This window comes from Macrobrachium rosenbergii, chromosome 54, assembly GCF_040412425.1.
Source record: "Macrobrachium rosenbergii isolate ZJJX-2024 chromosome 54, ASM4041242v1, whole genome shotgun sequence".
NCBI classification, from domain to species: domain Eukaryota; kingdom Metazoa; phylum Arthropoda; class Malacostraca; order Decapoda; family Palaemonidae; genus Macrobrachium; species Macrobrachium rosenbergii.
In genome coordinates, this window is record NC_089794.1 from 41,397,400 (window position 1) to 41,422,214 (window position 24,815).

A 24,815-nucleotide genomic window follows, 5' to 3' on the forward strand; every position below is an offset into this window, starting at 1 on the left:
AATAATACAGGTATTAGAGGTACTATTTAGTAGTACAGTATCAAATCAGAACTATTTTTGATGGCAGAAATATGATTAAAATAAATACTGCTTTGAACCCTTAACTAGAGATAAAAGTCAACAAGTCAGTCACATGAACTTCATAAGAGTTTTTACTATACAGTTCACCATATTTCAGTAAGGAAAAGGCTACTTTCAGTGTTGTGAAAATATTTTATTCACTGTAGCGATCAGGACTCCATATTTTTTTCTGCCTTGAAGTGTAACTTTCAGAATCATTTGAACAAATTGGCCATCTTTGTCTCACAAACATTGAACAGAAACTGACATGCATTGCATTTTTAGTACTTTACCTTTCAGTACCTGGATCTAATCTATAATGGGGTTGGGAAATGCTTAAAGGGCCTGACTATAGACAGTGAATCCTACCATTTTACATCTGCCTAATTATTAACTACTCTTCTTTGGAACATTTTTAGCTGATATTTTAAGACACAAAACCAGAGGGTTCGAGTCAAATCTATACATAAAATAGACCAAAGATAAAGGTCAGTTTTATGGTTAAAACCCCCTGTTTTACCATGCACTGTATGTCAGACTGGTGATTCGGACAACCACATGCACACTTACTCTTCTGCTAAGAGGGAACTTGGGCATACTAAGACTTCAAGGGTTAGTGAAGGTGCATGCTTATGTTACACACAGGAAAACCGTATTTACTGGTAACTCAAAAATGCGAAGAGGAATGCGTGTAGATCTAGTTGGTCTTAGTCTTAACCGAAAGAGCTCAAGTTATGAATAAATGCAGAAAATGAGAACCCTTTTTTTACTCGAGATGTCTCCATCTTGCTGAGTCCCGATTCAGTTCTGTTTTTAGATCACTTATATTCTTTCTGTTTCAAAAGAAGGTATTGATTCAATATACCTCTACAAGGAGTATCCTTCTTAATTAAGTGTAAACGCAAATTTGGAGTCGCAGCTATTGAACAGAAGTCGAGAGAGACATTTCCTTTCTGTGCATCTTAAAATTTCTTTTTGAAAACTTCACAAGACAAAAAAATCAGGAAGAATGAGAGAAAAAAGTCTTCATTTTAATTATTGTCATTTGAAAATAACTAGTTGCGCTTGTGGGATTTATATTCTTAGGCTTGGTTTGGATATACTAGCATACTCAAGTCAGTGTCCAGAACTTTCTCAAGTCTTCCAGTGCTGCGGTGACCTTAGAACCGTAGAAAGTGCATTCTCTTATGTTGATTTGATTTATGAAAATTTGGCTATAAAGTCCAGCACTGGAACTTTCATCCATTCAGCTCTCAAGACAGTGAAAAGAGGGAGTTGGGGTGATTGGACAGCAAGAAGAAAGAAAGGAAGTGGGAATATAGGTGAAACCAGACTAAAAAGTTGGTGTATCGAGGGACCAAAGGGGCGCTGCAAACGACCTTTACTAATGCTAGCAGTGCACCACATCGGGTGCATCAGCGGTTTTTTTACTTATGTATTTTTCTCTTAATAACCCTCATTTTAAAGCACATTCCCTTACTGTGTATGTTGCATAATGTCAGATTTTTGTTGATAAGAGTTACACTTTCTCTTGACCCTCTTCTGATTCAGGTTAGTCATTCAAACTTTGCTGTACTCATACACAGTATAAACTATTCGCTGCACAGAGTGCATTGTTCACAAATGATTACATACTTATGTGATCTTTTTTTAAAACTATTAGGCCTTTTGACAAAGCTTTGGCCCCTTAGGAATTGGTAAGTGTCAAGTTTTTGCCATTTTAGACACTGGTTTGATGAGACCTAATTGCCATTCATTGCTAGGAGTGGGATTCGTGTCATCCTTCGTTCCTGCCTTTTGTCATTACTTATGTGTCTCAGGTTGATTTGGGAGTACTGGCCCTCTCAGTCTCTTTAAATTATACAAACTATTAGGTAAACAGATGGTGGTTCCGTAACCTTATCGATGTTCTTCATTGAGATAAGATGAACCAATCCAGTGTGCATTCAGGATGTGACCAGGGTGAAACACCTAAATCTCCTGAGATATTCCCTTTGTCACTGAGAACAAAATATCCACAAACGTTTTTATTTCACTGTAGCTCTCAAATATAGCTCTTCCAAGGACGACCCTTCACGTACAGTGACGACCAACGAAAATGATATTGTTATAACCCTTTCAAACCAAGATTCACATTGAATGCCGATCATCAGTTGATGTAGTAATACTGAAGTCTTAGTTCAACTGCTAATTGTCAGTACTTTCAAGGGATACGGGAACGATTTTATCAGTTTGATGTAGCATGAATCACTATCTTACAGTGCACAAGGTCATGCACCATCAACAATCAAACTACAAGTAATGCTAGTGATAATAACAAGGCACTGGTAGTTTTAACGTCGAGGTATGTAGTAACAACCCCTTAGTTCTCTTGGTTTTTTCCGAGGGTAGACGTACAAAAATGTGAGAGCTAGTGATTACAGAGACCTAATTTAGGGGGCATTTGGGCTTTGATATTAAAGTTTAGTGTGTTAGAAGTCATTGTAGAAAAGGTACAAATGAATGCGGAAGTTAAGGTCAGTATCAAGAAATAAACAAAACAGTAGTCCATTCTCGGAAAGGTGAGGCATCTCCGTACACCTTCTGACTGGACTTGACCGGACATAGTATCCTAGTTTAGAAAAAGCAGGGACTTAGGAGCTTATATAAATATATATGTATGTATATATATATATATATATATATATATATATATATATATATATATATATATATATATATATATATATCAAGTATTTGGGAGTGAATAGAACAGATGATGTCAGAATGGGTGAAGAGGTGAGTCGCAGAATAGTTAACCTGGTATAGAGATGTGCTAACGTGTCTGCCACATCTACACTCTGTCCTAACTTCGATCAAGATTTTATGAACCAAATCTGAGAAAAGTGGCAACATCTAACACGTATTACATGTTCATTGTCATTTTGGTTTGACTATAGTCTAAGCAGCATAAAAATGATAGGGTAAGAGATGTCTGGAGACATAGAAATGGTAACACAATTAGAGTAGGTGTAAAGATGGATCAGAGTATTTTGAGATGGTTTGGCCACGAGGACAGTTTGCACTAGTACAGATTGGTAAAGAGCATACAGTTCTAGTTGTATGGGGAAGGAGTTGGTCAGGTGGTAGAAAAGAGTTATAGTAAAGGAAAGGGGTATTATCCAGTAAGTGCAAGAATGTGTACAAGACTGGGATGAATGGTGCAGTGTGTGTAGGATGATTCAGTGTTCTGCTGATGAACCTTCTGTGCGGTGTATGAAGAGACTAATGTTGTAGACTAATGTTGTAGAAGTCTAGCTGCACAGGGGTTCTTCCACAATTCAGCATTTAAGGTATGGATACGGAAGTGATGGTTGCATTGTTTTTCCTCAGGAACCAACCCTTTTAAGGGCAACTTTTTAATCTAAACACAAGTCTATTACATTCTCACGAAACGTAAAATCACAACAAATGAACGCTCAAGAAGTTAACTGTTAAGAGCTGGAAACCCTAATACTATACAGCCATCTAACATATAAGATCTAAGACTACTTAATTCTAACCTTAGATTTACAGTGTAATCTAGTTTATTTGACATCTTCAGGACCTCTTAATGTCATCATTCATGCAATAATACACAGACAGTCTAGGTCACGCCTAAGATAAGTTTGACAGACGACAAAAGACTACTGAATTCTAACCCTAAATTTACGAAATACTCTAGTTAAGTTGACACCTTCAGGACCTCTTCATGTCACCATTCATGCAGTAAACACAGATTGAGTCTAAGTCACACCTAAGATAAGTTTGACAAACCTGGTTTGAGAGCCTGAAAAAAGGGGGGAAGAGCTTTCATTATCACGTGTCATTTCTTTGGTGACAGGGACTTGAACTACATCCAGCCGTTCTGGGCTTGTAACGCTCACACATTCTTCTTTGTTCCTCCTAATGGCTACGATTGCAATGTTCACAGTTTATCAAATAAATTTTCTGTCACTCATTTAGACCTATGATTTCAAGCCATCATTCATTATACTCAAAGGAGGAAGTGAATGGTACTAATATCAGAATGGCAAACCACTTGCAGTTAACAGTATTGTCTGAAAACTTGAGATGGTAGGTTCATTGCAAAAGTTTGACAGTCCTAAATGGTCTCCTGCCATGATTCTTTCAATCTGCACAGTAATCTGCAGGGTCCATCTACCCTGGTGGATTTCACTGCAACTGACGCTCATATGGTGACTCTCCCAGGACCAATTTTAGATTAAGAGCATCTGTAAGTACTGACAATCTGAAACAGACCATCAGATACCTTGCATGAGTTCTAAGCTAACTTTGGTAAGCAACTGATGCTACTGAATTTTCTTTACCTCTAATTCTAAGTACTGTACTACTTCTACGGTATTTCGAAACCCATAGGAGCTTCATAACTCAGTCATGCTGCATTACCTTAATTCTTTATCATCTGCTTCACCCATCCACATACTGCCATCTCAAGTTATTTTTATGAAGCTCAGTATATTGACCTACATTCACAAATGAAATTCCCCATGGTTGACAATTTCTCATGTTCAAAAAACAAAACCCTTATATTTAGTGCTGTGGACAATCAGTACTCAGTTATTCGACCAACATAACACACTAGACATTTTGTTTGCAACCTTACTCAAGGTTATCAATAAACCATATGTCTGCCAGCCTTGTTCAAGATTGTACTTAAGAGTAAGTCATGCTGACTCAGCATTTATCTTTTATATTTTATCGAACATCTTTTCAATGGTAGTCTTATTTTGTGTTAAGAGAATGCAAATAAAAGCAGTGAGCAGTGTGGTGTTGTCTCAGTCACCAATCTCAAAGCAAACTATCCCAAAGATGTAATCTTTTAGAATGCCACATCCATCGCTGGGTTCCCAAACTGGAAAGTGAAACAGTTGAATAATTTGACCCATAATAAAAAGTACTCTCGCTCACCCTGTGGACTTCTCAGGTCTCGTTGTGGCCAGTTACTTTAGACAACTCAGCTCTGTTACAGGTTTTAGAAGTCTAGTCAGGAGGCCTTTGGGGCTCATGTGTGGGTATCCATCTAAATACTGATCAGACCCAATGAAGCTTAACTTAGCTTGGCATTCTTTGGTGGTTAACCATCCATGTATTGATCGGACCTTAATGTGCTGAACCTTACTGATCGTTGGTTTAATCGTTTCATGATGTTAAATCGTGTGATAAATTTAAATGACTCAAAATACAGATACGCAAATGCAAAAATACAATTGTAAGCAAATTTTAGACAACTACGATTAATAAATGTTCTAATCACACTCAGTGGTCACCAGCAGCATTAAATTTATCCTAATAACCTTAATTTATTCTCGCAGAATAATGCCATATACTACCACCGAAATCCTAACCCATCCCAGACGCCAAACTGCTCATTCCGCTTCTCCAGATGATTTCCTCACTCAGCAAGAATGCCCATTTATTCTGCTGCCCAAAGATGCCTCAATTGGCCCCAGTTGACTTTCGGACTACCTCGATCAAACCATTCAACCATTAGAAAATATGTATGTCTACTTTTACAAATATTCTTGCTTCTATTAACTTAATTCAATTTATCTCTCTTGCTGTTCATATGTTATTTTCTCTGTTTTCTATTCGCATACTGGCGGTCTATTCTGCAAGGAACTTACTTTTAGTCGTGTTTCAGGTAAAGGTTTGCCAACTGTGACTGATGATCTAAATTTTTGAAATTTCCTATGAACACCTGTTTTTATAGCCCAGTATACACAAGGTGCCTTTTGATCATCCTTTATTTTTCGAACAAAAATAGATTAATATAATATATTAACAAAATTAATATAATGCATTTTAATGCGGCATAAGTAACGCCCTTTTTAATTTATATCTTATAATGTATATTTTTCTTTATCATTTTCTTTAATTAGTTTGCTAAATCTTCATTTTTCAGATATTTTATACAACCATGAGATTAACAAAGGAACAGAGAGTAAAAGCAATTCAATTGTTATCAAAACAATAAAAATGGTGCTGAAACCGCAAGATTGTTATCAGCTGAATTTAACATCCCAAGTGCAAAGCCGAAATATCATTTGTATTGAACATTATTAAACCGAATAAGCATTATATTAATTTTGTTAATATATTATATTAATCAAAAAATAAAGGATAATCAAAAGGCTTTAATTTTGTTCCATAAACAAAGGGCATTACTTATTATATATATATATATATATATATATATATATATATATATATATATATATATATATATGTGTGTGTGTGTGTGTGTGTGTGTGAAGGATGTACAGCAAATGTGTGCTTGAAAGGACATTTTGTGTGATATGAAATACTTCTATCCTTGATGTTTAAATCAAGCATTATCTTACCACTGAATCCACTACTCCTTCATTGTAGCTTTGATCGTAAGAGAAATATCTAAAAGACAAAAAAACAAAGCTGACTCCTTTTGGGAGTAAATTATGAAAAAGGTGTTAGTATATATACTGGAAGGCAAGTGCGTTGCAGAAAATCATCATGAAAAGGGACAAAAAGCTGGCGCGTTAAGATGTGCTTTCAACTGTACCTGTTTATATATTCTGCGGGGTCTGCAAAACACCGGAAAGGCAAAGGTGCACTCAGGAGAGGTGACCCGAGGAGCTGTACAGAGAACTGAGACATCGCTGCAAAGGAGAGAGAAGTTGGGATTAACACAAACAAATTTGAGCCGTTTTAAAGGCAGGTCCTGGCTGCTACTGCTACTACTGATATTCTCCGTCGATCTTCGGTTACTGGAGCCGTTACAAAGGCAAACCCCGACTACTACTACTACTATTACTGTTATTCAGTCGCCTCTGAAGGCAATGGAGGCTCTTACTACAAGTCACTTATAAAGACTGTTTATTCTATTCTGTTATGTGTTGATGATATGTTCGTGTATTCCCAATGTCCCTCTCGTGGACGAAATTTTATTATTTTCTTTTTTTTTTGCGTTAAGTTCTGACCGACCGTTTAATTTCATTTACCCTACATATAGCATTTCTCACATTAACCCTCACCAGTGTTTTAAAGGCATAGGCGCATAGCTGTTAGTTCTGGAGTTCGTAAGAGACCTCTCTGTCTCACTATAGAAACCGTAGCTTGTTTTGCTGCTGCTACTATCCTGTTTTACAAACTAAAGAAAAATTGTTTTCATTTCTGGTGTCATTAGAATTAAGACATTTGTAAAGTTACTGGACATTTGTCATTAGTTCAAAAACTGAAGTAATATCAGTCAGAGGAAAATTGCTAGTGTAAACAAACCTGTAACAAGAAGCAAACCTGTAACAATTAATCATTTATTTAAGTGTTTAATTGATTAATTAAAATCATTTATTTAATAGTGTTTAATAGGGAGAGTAATGTACAAATATAAAGGCTATAATATGTAAATGTTACAGTAATAGGGCCATCACCTTAAGGGCGGTACAGTCTAAATAATTGTAACATTCATTCATTAATATACAGACATAAAATCTATGCAAATATACCATTAAAGCAGAATTTAGCAGCTGGAGCTAAGAGCACTTATTTCCATTTACCAAATTTCAGTGATTTCATAGAACAGCAAAAGGCTGTGATGTTTATGTATTCACCAACCCCATAGGGGGCTAATGCCGTCAGTACACCCCATATGGTGCACTGTAGGCATTACTTAAGGTTCTTTGCAGCATCCCTTCGGCTTCTAGCTGCAACCCATTTCGTTTCTTTCACTGTACCACCGTCCATATTCTCTTTCTCCTATCTTACTTTCCATCCTCTTCTAACCAATTTTTAATAGTGCAACTGCGAGGCTTTCCTCCTGTTACACCTTTTACACCTTTTTACTGGCAATTTCCGTTTCAGAGCTGAATGACCTCATAAGTCCTAGCGCTTAGCCTCTGGCCTAAATTGTACATTCCATTCCATTCTTATATTCACCAAACGTATGACCATAATAAATCCATTTATAATAACTGCCTAAATATTCATAATACGTACATACGTGACCATTTGTTTCTCTATTCAGTACGCCAATTCAAACATTATTTTAAAATTTTAGTTTATTATCTCAGATGCATTCATGTATAAATACCTAGTAATTTGTAAAATACATAATTGACTGCTTACATTACCCAAGTAATTTTAATTTTCTGTAAAGGAAAACTATTGAGATGGCTTTGTCTGTCCGTCCGCACTTTTTCTGTTCGGACTTTTTAAGTCCGCACTTTTTCTGCCTGCCCTCAGATCTTAAAAACTACCGAGGCTGGAGGGCTGCAATTTGGTATGTTGATAATCCACCCTCCAATCATCAAACTTCCTTTTACTGTATCTCCTTTCAAATTCTCTTTCTTCCATCTTACTTTCCACCCTACAGTTGTTTCACAGTGCAACTGAGAGGTTTTCCTCCTGTTACACCTTGCAGACCTTTTTACTTTCAATTTCCCTTTCAGCGCTGAATAACCTCATAGATCCCAGTGCTTGGTCTTTGGCCAAGAGCTTATATTCCTTCTTATATTCCATTCGTCACTCCAAAAGGAATTGCTGGAAACTGGGAGGCTAATTCCCTCTTGAGCCACAGTCACCTAACTGTTAGGTAACAGATTCATTGGTTACGTCAACAGAGGCGCAGTGGGTGTTAACATATTGCAGCCAATTAAGAAAGATAAACGATTTTGACTTCCCTAATCAAATAACTGATGAAAGTCCTTGTCAGTGGGCTATAAATATCAGAATCTTTCTTTGCGTCATGAGTTATGCAAACGAATCGCTATTGATTACGACTGAAGTATGACCTACAAACCTTTGCCTGACTTTCACTACTGCTAACTTATTTATATATACATTGATATTTTTGTTGGTTCATCGTTATCCGTTTGTTATTTTTGTTGTCTTCGACCTCTTACTCGCTTTTCACAGTCGACGTTCTGTTCTGTGTAAACTTTCTTTGCAAGGTAACGCAAGGCCTTTTAAATCTAATCTAAAAAGCAGGTTTATACACGTTAGCTAATGGTAGTAATAGCAAAGTATTCGGAAAAAAATTCATTCATTATATTTCCTGTAGCTAAAGAGCTTTCGGGAATCAAGCAGGTTTTCAGAGCAGAGAACTCCACCATGGAACAGTGTGGTCAATGACACATTGATTTATGAGTGACTTTGATGTCTTTACTAACTGTGGGTGTGTAGCACTCTGGGGCAATTTTATATACACATACGCACATACATACATATATACATATAAAATATATATACACGTGTCACTAGTTATGCATACATATATTTATAATATATATACACGTGTCACTAGTTTTAACTTCCAGTTATCAGTCCACAGATAACCCACTGATATCGGATTCACTTTACCTTGAGAATAATTTACACCCAAAGAGGATTGGTTCCAAAGGAAAAGAAAGACATTTGGTCGCAACTACATTCATTATTCAGCTGTTGAATCGTGGATGATGCCTTGTTCAGAAACTTCTACAACATAAGCCACTTCATACCCCTATTACACCTACATAGAAGTTCAACAGAAGTACCACAGATCTCCCTGATCATATTACACCTGTCACATCACTCTTGCGTGTATTATCGTTCTTCCTGGAAGTTAATGCCCTTCTTGTCTAGTACCGCTTAAACCTCACAAAAGACTAAATCATCTCCAAATGCCTGATCCATCCTTTCACTTTAGTAAGCCTATTTACCTCTTCCTCCTACCTCCACATGTCCTTTCAGTTCTTCTCTTATTCCACATATACTATTCAGAAAGTTCACCAGATGAACTCCAAACATTTTTGTATTTCATTTGCATTCAACATCCACAATTCACATCCATTTAGCTTGAATGAACAATCCAAGTATCTTCCTAATCTTTTGCACAAACCCGGCTACCTTCCTTCCTTCGCCTATTTTGTGATTAGCCATCATCCGTTATTTATACTGCCAAATACCTATAAGAATCAATTGCTTCCATTTTCCGCTGTTCATATTAAAATTCATTGCTGGTTCCCGTTTACCTTTATTTCCTTAATCTTGCTGACATTTGCTCTCAAATTTCTCACTTTGTAATAACTTTCATACTCTTATGCTAGTTTCTACTAAAGTTTCTCTACACAATCAGCACAGTATCAGCATCAAACATCAACCATTTTGCACTCCTTTCACGACTCATTTTCATATCCCACGACTTTCCACGTACATCTACCATTCATAAAATTATTGAACAGGCACGGTGACATGACACATTCTTGCCTCAGACCGCCTTTACATATTCTGACTCACGCTTTGATTTTACCGTAAAAAGTCTTCTTCGCACTCAACTCCACAAGCTTTTTATTCTAGGTTCACACATGCCATAGGCAGCTTTTCCTTCTTTCAAACTTCTCGCCTAACTGTTGCATAACCATCATTTGGCCTACAAGGATCTCTTCTTTCTCTAGATGTACACTGTTCTTTTCTATCAATCCTTCTGTCATCTGTCTTACTTTTGCAATCAGAATCCTACTAAACACCTTCCCTGATATACTAAGTTATATTATAGCGTTCTCTATTACATTTACTCTTAGACAATTTAACAATTATTCCTCGCGCCAACTGCAATGGAGTCTTTACCTCATCCAAACATACCTTACACAGCCTGTTCAGCCACTTAGTTACATATATAAATATGTGTATGTGTGTTATAGCTCACTGGTGGAACACTGGGTACATATTTACAACATTTGTTGTTCAATTTTGACCTGCCGCCCCACATTTTAGCAAGCTGTGAGTTGGTACCAGTATTAACTGAGGTCGAGATAAAGGCAAGGGGCCAGCTAGCTACCTCATTCCTAAATGCGTGATGAGAACCAGAATGTTTTATCCTTTTGGCACTACCCTTTCCAAAAGAGCAAAGGATTATAGTGAAAAAATACATACTACTTGCACACACACACACACACACACATATATATATATATATATATATATATATATATATATATATATATATATATATATATATATATATATATGTATATATATATATACACACACACACACACTAGCTGACCAACCTGGCATTGCCTGGGAAAACTCTGCATGACAACAGAGTAACTCTCTCTCTCTCTCTCTCTCTCTCTCTCTCTCTCTCTCTCTCTCTCTCTCTCTCTCTCTCTCTCTCTGTTAAGATAGTTGCTTCAGTTACATTGCCCAGCATTTTTGACATTTTATATTTCACCCCTTCTCACCCCACATTCCTATCGAGGCTGAACTTGGACTTAAAGGGCATCGGGAGTTTATTCATCTCAGCGACCTCAAAAACTATGGATTAGACACTAATAACCGTCGTTTTCAGTTATTTTTACGTATCACCCCCTACTCACCCCGACCTCTTTGGTGCCCTTTGGTGCTAGTGATGTCTTAACCACACAGTATTCTTTTCTAGATAGCAAGTCATATGTATACCAAGTTTGGTTGAAATTGCTCAATGCGATTCAGAGTTATGCTCAAACACACACACACATCATCCATTCATATATATATATATATATATATATATATATATATATATATATATATATATATATATATATATATATATGTGTGTGTGTGTGTGTGTGTGTGTGTGTGTGTGTGTGTGTGTGTGTGTGTGTGTGTAAACTTGGCTGTTTTTGCTGCATATATATTTCATCTAGTACAAAGCTGTCGTGAAACTGGAACACGCTATTCTGGGAAGGGATTTCGGGACCTGAGTAAAAATGGAGCAGGTGTTTCGAGAACGATGTGACAGACAAACCCGCACGGAAACGCCCTCGGGAAATAAAAGAAAAAGAGAAGGACTGAAGCGGGCTATAAAATCAGTGTTTTCCGCTTCTCGATCAGTTGGGGACTAATTTAGGGCTAACTTTCGGGTGAGAGTTCTGACGTCACACTACGTGACGTGAAGTGCCGGGGCTGTAAGTTAAGAATGAATGTTAGCGAGCAGACTCTAAGCAACGTGTCCGAGGGTTCGAAAAATGAAAAAGAAAAAGAAGAAAAAGAAACGGTACTACCTGGCATGCGAGAGGAATTTATTGATTGTGGGGCGTAATGGACACACCTCCCACACCCAGCAGCTCTCCCTCCCCCACAAAAAAGATCCGCGTACACATCCATCGTCCGTGAGCAGCAGCTCTTCTTAAAATAAGAAGTGTCGAAAGAAGACGACAGAGAGAGAGAGCAAAGAAAGCAGAAAGAAGCAGCAACGTTGCGGACTGACGCTCCAGTGTATGGACCACAGCAAATCCACACAGCTGTCCGGACGCTTAAAGAGGATGGCACTCTGTGTGTGGGTGTGTGCGTGTGTGTGTGGCAGATCTGGGCCGCCCCGGACCCCGGGAGCTCTTGATCACAGGCCCCTGTCATTTGTCCGTGTCTCCGGAATAAACACAGAATCGAAGGGATGACAAGAAACTGCAGATTGTTGAGAACTTCTGGAGAGCACGATCATTTAATTCAATTTTTCCCAGTATTTTCTGTTTAATAGGCAAATTAAAATCATTCATTTATTTAAATGTAAGACCTCATAATATGATGTTTATACTCAAGTAAATACTCAAGTAAACATTGTAATTTATTCAGCATTAACACAGAAGCGAAGGGATGACAAGAAAAGGCAGGTTGTTGAGAACTGTATTAAACAGAAATAAAAAAAATAATAATTCATTTCTTAAAATATAAGAGCTCACATCATCATGTTTATACTCAAGTAAACATTTTACTTTCTGAATCATGTATCTTTCAAATCACATTCTCATTTGTTGCCGAGTGGGCAAGGTCACTGCCTGTCGTTGTTTCTGAACCAGACCATAGTTTGAATCCTGGCCGACAAAGAAGCAATCATCAGTTAAAATTCACTTAGGTGTAAGTTACTCCCAAGGTATAGTGAATTCTGTGTTGAACGATATTTGTGGCTTAATATTTAATTTTGTGAGTATAAAAAGTTACTCGTGAATAAGCGAAAAAAAATATATATATGTATAAAAAATTATATGTATATACAGTATATATATAAATGTAAATATAATTGTATATATATATATATATATATATTATATATATAATATATATATATATATATATATATATTTATATGTAAATATAATTGTATATATATATATATATATATATATATATATATATATATTTTATATATATATATATATATATATATATATATATATATATATATATATATATATATATATATATATATATATATATATATATATATATATATATATATATATATATATATATATATATATATAAAGGATACACATGAAATAAAAGTAGTGTACACATGGCCTGTATTAACACGAAGAAGCAATCTTACATAATTAATACTGTATTGTAGGCAAATAGTTGAATTTCCTGAAAACAGTTTATTTAAGCATAATTACTGTCGTAAAAAGACTTCCACCGTGTGGCGACAGCACACATGGATTATACCAGTATTATAATGCATATTATCCTCTGCTTTGTTTAAATAAGCACACTAAGTTTATCATCCAAATCTCCCTTGACCTGCTTACACACACATAGTATATATATATATATATATATATATATATATATATATATATATATATATATATATATATATATATATATATATATATATGTATATATACCATGTGTATGTAAGCATGTATATATATTTATTTGTATATATATATATTATATATATATATTTATTTGTATATATATATATTATATATATATATATATATATATATTATGTATATATAATATAATATAAGCGAATCCCACAGGAAAATGACAGGCAGAAGTTCAGTACCAAGCGCTTGCACGTTTATTAACGCATCGTCTAGGCACAATTTTACTGTGGGATTCGCTTATACACTAAAGTCACGTGCATCTACTGTGATTTTTAATCGATTTTTTAATCGTAATATATATATATATATATATATATATAAATATAAAATATATATAATATATACATACATACATGAAATATAAAAAACACCAATGTATTTGTAAAAATAATTATGTAGCTAATAGTTTAAGTCCATCCTTCTATGCGTATGTGTGTATATATGTATATGTGTATATATATATATATAAAATATATATATATATATATATATATATATATATATATACAGTATATATATATATATATATATATATATATATATATATATATATATATATATATATATATATATATATATATATATATATATATATATATATATATATATATATATATATATATATATATATATATTATATAGCTTCTTTCGTTCGTCCTTCTGTGAGCTTGATCACTAAGCTTAAATGAGACATAGAACAATGGTGAGAAAAGACAACAAAATAAATTCAAAATGAAACCGATTAAAAAAAAGGTAAGAACCAGCAAACTACTAAAGTTGCTGAGTCATATTTCTTTCAAGAATTCCAATTGATCGGCATTCTATCCCGCCTTGAAGATCGCTTAGAATTCTGGCAAGAAATATGACTCAATAACCATATTAGCATAGTTCGCTTGTTTGAACCTCGTTTATCAACTTCATTTTCTTTATATTTTGTTGTTCTCCCTCACTGTTGTTGTATGTCTCATTTTAGTACAGGGATCAAACCCATAGAGGGATGAACGAAGGCTGCAAGCTTTGTATATGTTTTTACAAATACATTCCGTTTTGCTAATCAAGTATATTACTGTACATTATATATATATATATATATATATATATATATATATATATATATATATATATATATATATATATATATATACATATATATATATATATATATATATATATATAATATATATATATATATATATATATATATGTATGTATATATAATATATAAATATATACTGTGTACATATATACATATTATGTATGCATCTTATATGTATATGTATATATATATATATATGGATATATATATATGTGTATGTGTGCATAAATAGGTAAGTGGTACAATTGTTAGACTGATCGTCCCACCACTGACGAAAGGTTAAGAATTCTGTTTCCTAGTGAATTTTCTAGTGAACTTTAGCACTTTATAATACCCCATCGAACATTTGGTAACTTTCAGAATGAGTGAATTAGCTGGTAGTTATTCGACTGCAGTTAACTACAACCAAGGTAGAAAATGGAATGGTTTTGCAACCTCATCCCGAAAGCTTAAGGAGCTGGAAGACCTGCACATATATTTACTGCATATATATATATATATATATATATATATATATATATATATATATATATATATATATATATATATAATATATACATATACATATATATATATACATATATATATATATATATATATATATATATATATATATATATATATATATATATATATATATATATATATAGTGTGTGTATGTGTGGTAACTTACCCTAGTGACTGTGACACTCGTTTCATCAGCGTGTGTGATGCAGTACGAAAAATTCAAAACATTTGAAATGTCATGAGGCCTTTAATTATTTTACTTAGAGATTTTGTTTGCAGTGGAAATCGGTTGTTAAATATGTAAACTAGCATGTAATTATGCTGTTCGAGTAACTAAGGTGTTGGTAAAGAATATAGATGCACATCAACTTACTATATATATATATATATATATATATATATATATATATATATATATATATATATATATATATATATATATATATATATATATATATATATATATATATTATATATATAATTATATATATATATATATATTATATATATAATATATATGTATGCATATATATATATATATATATATATATATATATATATATATATATATATATATATATATATATATATATATATTATATGCATGAGCTAGGTCCCCAGTTCAGAATTTCGTTTGGGTTTATGCATTCATTTAACACTCATTGATATACCTACATAAGAGTGCATACACAGGCGCATAAACACATAACACACACACATACACACATATCTATATATAAATTATATATATATATATATATATATATATATATAAATTATATATATATATATATATAAATTATATATATATATATATATTATATATATATATATATATAGGTATGTATGTATACATGTATATACATATATTGTATGTGTAAGCCATGTATATCTCTGCTTCCTCGTCTATAATAGATGAGATTCCTTTTCAGTCATGCACCAAATCCTACTCACCGAGAACAGTCACTAAAAGCGAAGGAATCTGCCACTTGCCGAATCCTACGGCAGTCAAGAGGTTGTCAAATCCATCCTGGCTGGACATGGCCCCCGTCTCCTTTTGTTTATATCGGGGCGGGATGTGGTCAATAGTATCCCTCGATCAGCTGATGTGACCCTAGAGAAACACGTGCTGTGGCCTATCGTATATTGCACTGGAAGTTCGGCAGGAGGCTGCTTGCTTTCGTATTGTCGTGGGCCACTGTGGTGGTTGCTTCGTGTGTATGTGTGTTTGCGTGTGTGTGTGTGTATGTGTACAAGCGAACACAGCCGCAGTAAGGGCCGTGTGGTTTCAGTCCTAAGAATAATGAAGGACTGAGGAAGGTGTATCCAGCCCGGACTGCACTGCAGTACTACCAGGCTACCTTCTCTTCTATTCCTGAGAAGGGACAGACACACACTCTGAAAGAGAGGAACACCACGAGAGAGAGAGAGAGAGAGAGAGAGAGAGAGAGAGAGAGAGAGAGAGAGAGAGAGAGAGAGAGCATCGATTTGCTAATAGTGACCAGGACAGAGAAATGTCTACCGTGTTAAGGGCACTTCGCAATATGCCATTATTTTATTACCGTCGAGCTGAAGGAGCCGAAGATGATCGTTTCGGATTGGGGCCTGACGTCACATAATCAGTTTTTCTCTGGGATATTTTTTTTTATTCTGCCATTCAGCCGAATTATGTATGTGTATATCCTTGAGAAAATATTACATGATGGCTCGTTGCATACATGTGTCGCTACTGATGTACAGTCCCTCTTCAAAGGAAAAATCGCCAAGTACCTTTTGCTGGAAAGAGTCCAAAGTCTAAATTCTGCTAAGAAATTAATGAGAGAGAGAGAGAGAGAGAGAGAGAGAGAGAGAGAGAGAGAGAGAGAGAGAGAGAGAGAGAGAGAGAGAGAGACTCGCAAACAAACCGTGAATGCATGAACCATTCAAAAGGCTTGGAATCTAGTTTTTCTCCAGAGTGAGGCGGGGGATTTTTATGAAAACTCTCATGGTACATCATCTTCAAGTGTCCTAGATGTTACTGTTTGTATTACATGCCAGCGGCATGGTTTTTTCATGGATAACTCGAGTTTTTTTATCAGAGAAGACGACAAATATACACGCATTCTTCTTATAATCCGGAAATAACATGGGATACTTTTTTTTATATGGTAAGGATGAGTAAACCGTATTTACATATTATCATATAAATTACTAACATGCAATGGCGTATAGTCAAGAAACTTATGTGGTGATTATTTAAAATTCCGACCATTCAGTTTGTTTAGAAAACTGAAATAAAGGTGAATTAAACATCAATATAGACCACTTATGTACCGATGGAACGATAATGGAACAATAAACCTTCAAAACGTAAATGAGGGCATTACTGACAAATTAGCCAGAATATGAGAAATTTACGCAATGGGTTAAAGTCTGTTTGTGTGTGCGTGTGTGTACTGTTCCTAATGTGACTGACGTTAAATATCCACAGATGATATCATTGTAGCCAAGGGTGGGTGTGCTGGACATGACTTCCGCCAATCCCGATTAGCGTAGCGGTATCAGCTGCGGATATTTACCTTTAATAATTTACGATTAATAAAAAATTGTATCAGCTGTTTTCAGAACATTCGCCCATAATTCCCTTGAATATCTAACCTCTGGTGCAACTTTAATAATCAAATTAATAATCTTCTGATGGAATATTTTGGTCAGTTGGATTTCCACCAGAATTTAATGAAAAAAAAATTAGTTTCTTTTACTATAAGGACTGCGATGAACTGTTATTCAATTTATCGTAAATGATCGTGTAGTTGATGAACGTTCAGTATTACATTAGGCGTAGGGCAACTGGTCAATAGGAACTAACAGAGGAAACACATCATGGCAAAAGATGGCAACCCACAGTTAAGAAAGCCTAGCCAGTCCTATCAGGATGTTCTGTCATATGATTATCAGTTTATTTCTCTGAGGTTGCAACCTTTAAAGTAGACTGAATGACTGTCTCTCTCTCTCTCTCTCTCTCTCTCTCTCTCTCTCTCTCTCTCTCTCTCTCTCTCTCTCTCATCATCATCATCATCATCATCATCATCTTTGCGTAATATTCCAATACTCAAGAGGCTACTAGAGCAATATCTAGCACCTTGAACACAGAATGTCACCGTTAGGCATCTGATTTGAGTTATTTGAAATTGACGAGCAAAAAACTAGCACAAGTCGATCCTGGTTTGGAGGAAATGAATTCTTGAGTGATTCTTACTTTTTTCTACGAATCTCGGCACGTCATCATAAAAGATGTACATTTCCATACAGATTGCTGTAACTCAATAGTCGACGACATTCTGAATGAGTTCTACTCTTGACATGTCATGTATCTCTCTCTCTCTCTCTCTCTCTCTCTCTCTCTCTCTCTCTCTCTCTCTCTCTCTATGTATGCATATATATGTATATATGTGTGTGTGTGTTTGTATGTGTGTGTGATATAATATATATATATATATATATATATATATATATATATATATATATATATATATATATATATATATATAATATATGTATATATATATATAATATATGTATATATATATATATATATATATATATATATATATATATAATATATGTATATATACATATATATATTCACACACACACATATATATATATATATATATATATATATATATATATATATATATATATATATATATATATATATATATATATATATAATATGTGTGTGAGTTACAGATAAAAGGTTTTAACTTGCAACCTCTTAGAGGCATTTTTATATCAATATGTAAGTGGGCAGTGAAATACTGTTCTTATTGCAGGAGATTTATTCATATGTTTATAGTATTTGCATTAGGCATCTAAGCAACAATCTAAGCAACATAATAAGCGGTCATCGTAGTCATTACTTTCTCCAGTGCTGTAGAGAAACTATTCGTGGTGTGTATTCGGCGGGTAGAGAGAACAGAACTTAAGATGTTGAAGACTGAGTCTGGATCTACTGTTCGGTCGGATTATTTAGGAAGACGGAAGGATTATAATTGTTGACTTTTTCTGAGTTTCTGTGTTATTCCAATCAAAAGTGAATTGCAATTTTCATAGTCTATTTTTTTTTCATGGTAGGGTTAAAAGTGTACTTACTGTATTAAGCCTGTCTGTTCATTTGCGCTACAGTTGTACCAGTTGACTATACCTTTCGGATACCTTAACTGTAGTATTGTGTGATGCCTTTAATTTAGTATCACCGATTAGAAATAACAACTTGCAGCACACAATTATGCCAAATTTGTAAAAATTCAATGCAGTTGATGTATTCCATTTTTAGTGTAATTTTGTGGCTATAGTTCAGTATTTGCAGTGTAATCGACTGATGTCGTGGGGTATTAATAGTTTGGTACTAATAAAACATTGCCTGCCTAGTAAACTATTGTCGAATATCCTAACGGATAACCTCCACTCAGTATATTGGGAGATGTCGGTTTTATCACTCAACACATTAATTTAAAAAAGGAAGATTGGATGGTAACATTTTTCCCGCAGAAACATTTTAAAAACCAGAAGAAATGCCGTGACGGGGTGTTGACACATGGGGAGAAAGCTCTATGAACCTTGGATTAGAATTAGACAAATGGCTGATACAAAAAGCAGTATAGTATAAGTACAATCAATAGCCGAAATAGGTCTTCAGGTCTAACCACATTTTGAACGACACATGCATCCTTTGTCGGAGAAACAGAGATATGTCTATAAAATGAATGGTTTCATACACTGTGTGGACGTCGCTAACGAACAATATGCCACAATAAAAAGAAAGCGTGCATTTCAGGGCATCTGGGCTATCCTATAAAAATGCCTTCAGGAAGTTTCGTTCTTACTGTTTATGAGCACCAGGCCTAGCTGGCCCACCTGATAGTACAGTACCCGGATTTTGGCACCGAGCTGAGACAGGGTGCAAGCACCAACTGCCTTACGGATTGACACCTTTTTAGGTAAATGACAGATCACATAAAAAATAATAAAGATAAATGTGGCCACGTTCAACATGGGCACCAGAAATCGTTGGCAGCGGTGTGATGGCTACGATTAAGGAATTGATTGCTTTTCCACCTTGGCTTCAACTCGGGACATCTGGTGAAGGGTCATTGGCCTAATTCAGCAAGGAACTGCTCGGTACAGGGGGCGTGCTATCATTTGGTATGTTTAGCTATAAATCTTCTATAGATTTAGTCAAATTAATAGATAAACAAATTTTAGAATTGTCTCGATTTCTGGGCATATATGGTGCTAAGACTCCCTGTTTACGAATACTGAGGTTCATCTAAATATATGAAATAGAAATGTAAGAACCCCTAAACCAAATTGGAAAGATGCAACAACTAGAAAAATAATTTATAATGAAATAGAATGTTAGTCGTGAAATAGAATCTTAGTTCTTTAGAATAATTGTGCAAATGCTTGGTTTAAAAAAAACACACTGACTGTGGTTAATGCGTATATTTATTCATGAAGAGCAACTAAAATTGTTAGAAGAAGAGAGGTCCTGATCTTAAAGCCAAATACAGAAAAGATTAACTGGAGAATAGTTGGTATTAAACTGGTTCTATAAGATTTAAATAAAAATAATGCAATATAAGCATCATAGTAAGTTATGTACCAACGAATGGACTCCCTGTAGAAATAGAAGATTAGTGTTATAAAAGAAATCTAAGATATTATTGATGTAATTCCAGAAAGATATATGAGAGTTTTAGTTGGTGATATGAATGCAAAAGTTGTTGGGACAATGGACGTAATGGGAAAAGGGTGACTGCAAGCAAAAACGGGATAAAATTTAGTAGGTTCTATGTAGCAAATAATCTCGGAAGTGGATGTAAACTTTTTCAACATTAGGACATTCATAAAATACCTAGGTGTCTCTTGATTGCAATCTTAGAAACCAGTGAGATCACATATCCATTAATCGAACGAAAGGACGCCGAGAAATGTCAAGAGCTACGGAGCATCTAGGTTTAATACAAGACAGCTTCTTAAAGATGAACATCGAGGGTCTTTTTGCTTTTCTGAAAGTCAAATAGATTTGCGGATTTATAAACCATATATAAGGAAGCGCAGACAATCGATAATGATTGGACCGACATAAGGAATGTATATCAATCTGAAAGAAAATAATTCCTGGATATCAGATGAGACTTGGGATGCAATAAAGAAAAGACAAAAGCAAAAGTTAAATATAGGCCAATTTCAGTGAGCTGGTTGAAATCAAAGCAGTGATGGATATTTTAACAAACAAGATAAAACAAGAGCTTTATACCAATCTGTGTCAAACGCTGCAGGAAGAAACACAAGAAGCCCAGGATAAAGAATGTATAATTGAAAGTTTGATAATATTCAATTTACCAATAAGTATGGCTGGCTAAACTGAAGAAAAATGTAAGAGAGACGAGGACGTTGCAAAGAGGTTTTCAGAGATTAATTAGTTTTGAATGGAAGGGAAAGGAAATGAGGTGGTAAGCTAGGTAGAATAGCGCACGACGGTGTCCAAACACAAAACCTAGGCCATTGCTGGTAGAACTACACAAAGGAAAAGAAAAATGAAATATGATTAAAAATGAATGAGAAAATGAAAGTTTAGACAATTTCTTATTTTCTAGTAAGTAAGAATATTAGGAGAAGATTTACTTATATGCATTAGTCATGCCTAGAAGATCAAGAAGGATTAACAACCTAAACTTAAACAAGCACATTCACTGGAAAACTAGAACCAAACTGTGAGCGAGCATGGGAGCCGTTTCAAGTAATAATACTTACACTACTACTACAAGTCATTAGAGGATCACCTGGCTGCCGATAGGTCAGTAACTTTCCTACATATTCAAACATTTTATCCTTTTTATTGCCGAATGCTATTAACATGTCTGATGCATATTTAGACCAGCAAATAAACATAATAGATGCTGTAACATTTGTGGTGACTAACTAATCTTGAAGACCGATCGCTGCTACTTCACCGAAATCGTAGTAGGCTAATTATGGTAGCCTGGGCCAGCGACACAGGCCAAACCCATTTTCGGCAGGAAGCATTATGGGTAGTTTTTCTTTGGGGGTTATCGCGTAAGGCATCAAGAGTTTCTGTATTGGCCTCCTTGATGGAGCGAATGCAGAGGAGGAGGTCAGGGCTACTGTAGGCATTTCAGAGGGAATAGGCTGTAAGCTACCCAGCTTACCTTCACCTAACCTGACCATGGACGCTTTGGCGTAACCTGTGTATCTCGTGTTTGGTGTATTTCTAACCTCTATACTATTCTTGTTGCAAACCATGGTAAATCTAAGTAGTAGCTCCGCGGCAGCAATTTCCTTCTAATTTGACTTTTTGTACAGTTTTTTGGTTGCTAATTATGGATTTATCTTCAATTTTTGTCGCACAAATGTAATGAACCTGTAATTAACCCCTGAAGTCCATCCAACAAGGGGTTTCCATATGCTATCTTCACAAGACAGCATGGGTACATCTGTTTGGAACGGTTCATATCCCGTCTGGCAAGTGCAGTAACTTGTTAACGTATGGGTAACCCCCGGGCCATTGCTAAACACGGCGAAGGGACATTCCATCCCCGATGCCAGTACTAAACACGGCAAAATGCATTCAACTCCATCCTGTTGCCGAGTGGCTCCCTGTTGCTTTTCCCCTCCAGAGGGCACCTCCCAACGTAAACATGTCCATTCCATTTCTGTGTTCTCCCCCACCCAAAACCCCGAATTCCCACAGTCTCCCTTTGATGTTGAGTAGAGCTGGGGGCAAATAACACTTGGCCGACAACAAACAAACTCACTGCCAGTATCAGAAGCCCTAAAAGTATAGAAAAAAACCAGTTTCCAAGATAAAAACAGGCATGAAGCTGGTACTTAGAATTACCCAAACCATTTTTTTAATGAGTAGTTTCAGGACGATGTGAGCAGGATCTAACACTACCTCTGAGTGTTTGAGGGGGGGCCCAGGGGTAGGCAAAGCTCCCTACCCAGGTTAAGTCAGTTCACGGTGTCCTTAGTCAGGTTTGGAAGGTAAGGTCGGGTTAGGTCAGGACATGGCATCCTAGTAAATGTCATTGTTTTGCCAGCCCCTATATATAACAGTTATGTGAAGCCCCAATGGACTTTTTAACCCACAAGGTGCTATATGTTGCTAGAATCAATGATTTATATGTTGCTTAAGGACGACAATATTATTGACATTTTATTATCAAAGACTGCTGTGAATTTAGTCTTATCCCCTTAGCTTTGCTTGAGTGATGTCAGCAGTATCGCCAACCATTCAGCTCACTCTTGGACATAAAAGATGCCAGATTTCTCTTAATCATAAGTATAAAAATAACAAAACTATAAACCTTCCGTCAAGCCGGGGGCCGCCGGACTTTGTATCCTGAAGTTGAGCAACATTTGAAGAGTTTTATAAATTTTTGTTTTTGTAAGTTTTGGAGTTAATGGCTTCTTTTGATAATACTTATTTATTTTCATCAAATAGTGATTTTGAGATAGATCACTCCGAGGAGAGTAACGATAGTAGTTTTTTTTTTTAGGTTAATCTGGATATGATTGTTAAAATACATGCACTTACATGCCCATTCAACTAATTAATAATTTTTTTTTACTTTTTTCAGGTGTTTCTTGAATAGCTAAGGAGTAATATTGTCAATGATAAATTTGTAATTGTATCAGAAAATATTGTATGAAGCATTCGAAAAATGAAAAGTGGTTTTTGAAAATATTTTTTAATCCAAATAATATTTTTTCAAATATAAATTTTTAAAAGTCTCTTATAATTTGCTATTGATTATTAGGGGATAAGTTAAAACATGAGTGAGAAAATATTGGTTCTGTTACTGATGTTGCAAATGCATAATATTGCCGTCTTCCCTAAGTGGCATCCCCCTAGCATCTTGTTGGTCAACTGGGACCAGGGAACCAAAAATGAGTGAATTGCCCCAACAGGAATGGTGTGAAATGCATAAACCACAAGTGATGCAGTTGGACAGTGCATGCTTCTTACCAGTTTCTAGCATAGGCTATCACAAAAGACATTAATGTATAGAGAATGATATATTACAAGACCAATTACATGGTTGTATCGTTACCTTAATACCCTATCCTAATCTAGGCACTTTTCTCTTCTCCCTTGGACCACCCAAGGTAACTCTAATACCTGAGAACTGCATTTCTTTTCTTTCATTGCAGATTGTATTTACTTCAGAGAATCCCAAAACTAGAGCTAAATCAAACGTGGTGAACTGTGGAAGTGGCTTAAGGGGGGTTCTACTACTGTAGGTGCAAGAATAAGTTGAAAATGTTTTAAACAAGAAAAAAGTATTGAAAATGTATCTACTATTGTTAACAACTTTCCTTGGCTCTGCCGAAATGCTAATTCCAGGATTTATTCAGTTTGTAAGTTTTTCATTTTGTGTATTCTTATTCAGCTAACTGCTTAGCCTGGCATAGCCTACACAAATTATATT

At 35.1% G+C, this 24,815-nt stretch overlaps 2 protein-coding genes across 2 annotated transcripts in view; one reads left to right on the top strand and one right to left on the bottom strand.

The window, feature by feature from the left end:
- Positions 1-16,687, bottom strand: part of LOC136835013 (solute carrier family 22 member 20-like) — a 31,018-nt gene extending 14,331 nt beyond the window's left edge. Inside the window, 2 exon segments of the mRNA XM_067098042.1 lie at positions 6,641-6,737; positions 16,270-16,687. Coding sequence (XP_066954143.1) covers positions 6,641-6,737; positions 16,270-16,357 — 185 coding nt within the window. The 5' untranslated portion in view covers positions 16,358-16,687.
- A 5,339-nt stretch (positions 16,688-22,026) lies between these two features.
- LOC136835017 (guided entry of tail-anchored proteins factor 1-like) overlaps positions 22,027-24,815 on the top strand; it is a 32,314-nt gene continuing 29,525 nt past the window's right edge. Inside the window, exons 1-2 of the mRNA XM_067098053.1 lie at positions 22,027-22,159; positions 24,538-24,744. Coding sequence (XP_066954154.1) covers positions 24,676-24,744 — 69 coding nt within the window. The 5' untranslated portion in view covers positions 22,027-22,159; positions 24,538-24,675. The remainder of the gene's footprint in view (positions 22,160-24,537; positions 24,745-24,815) is intronic.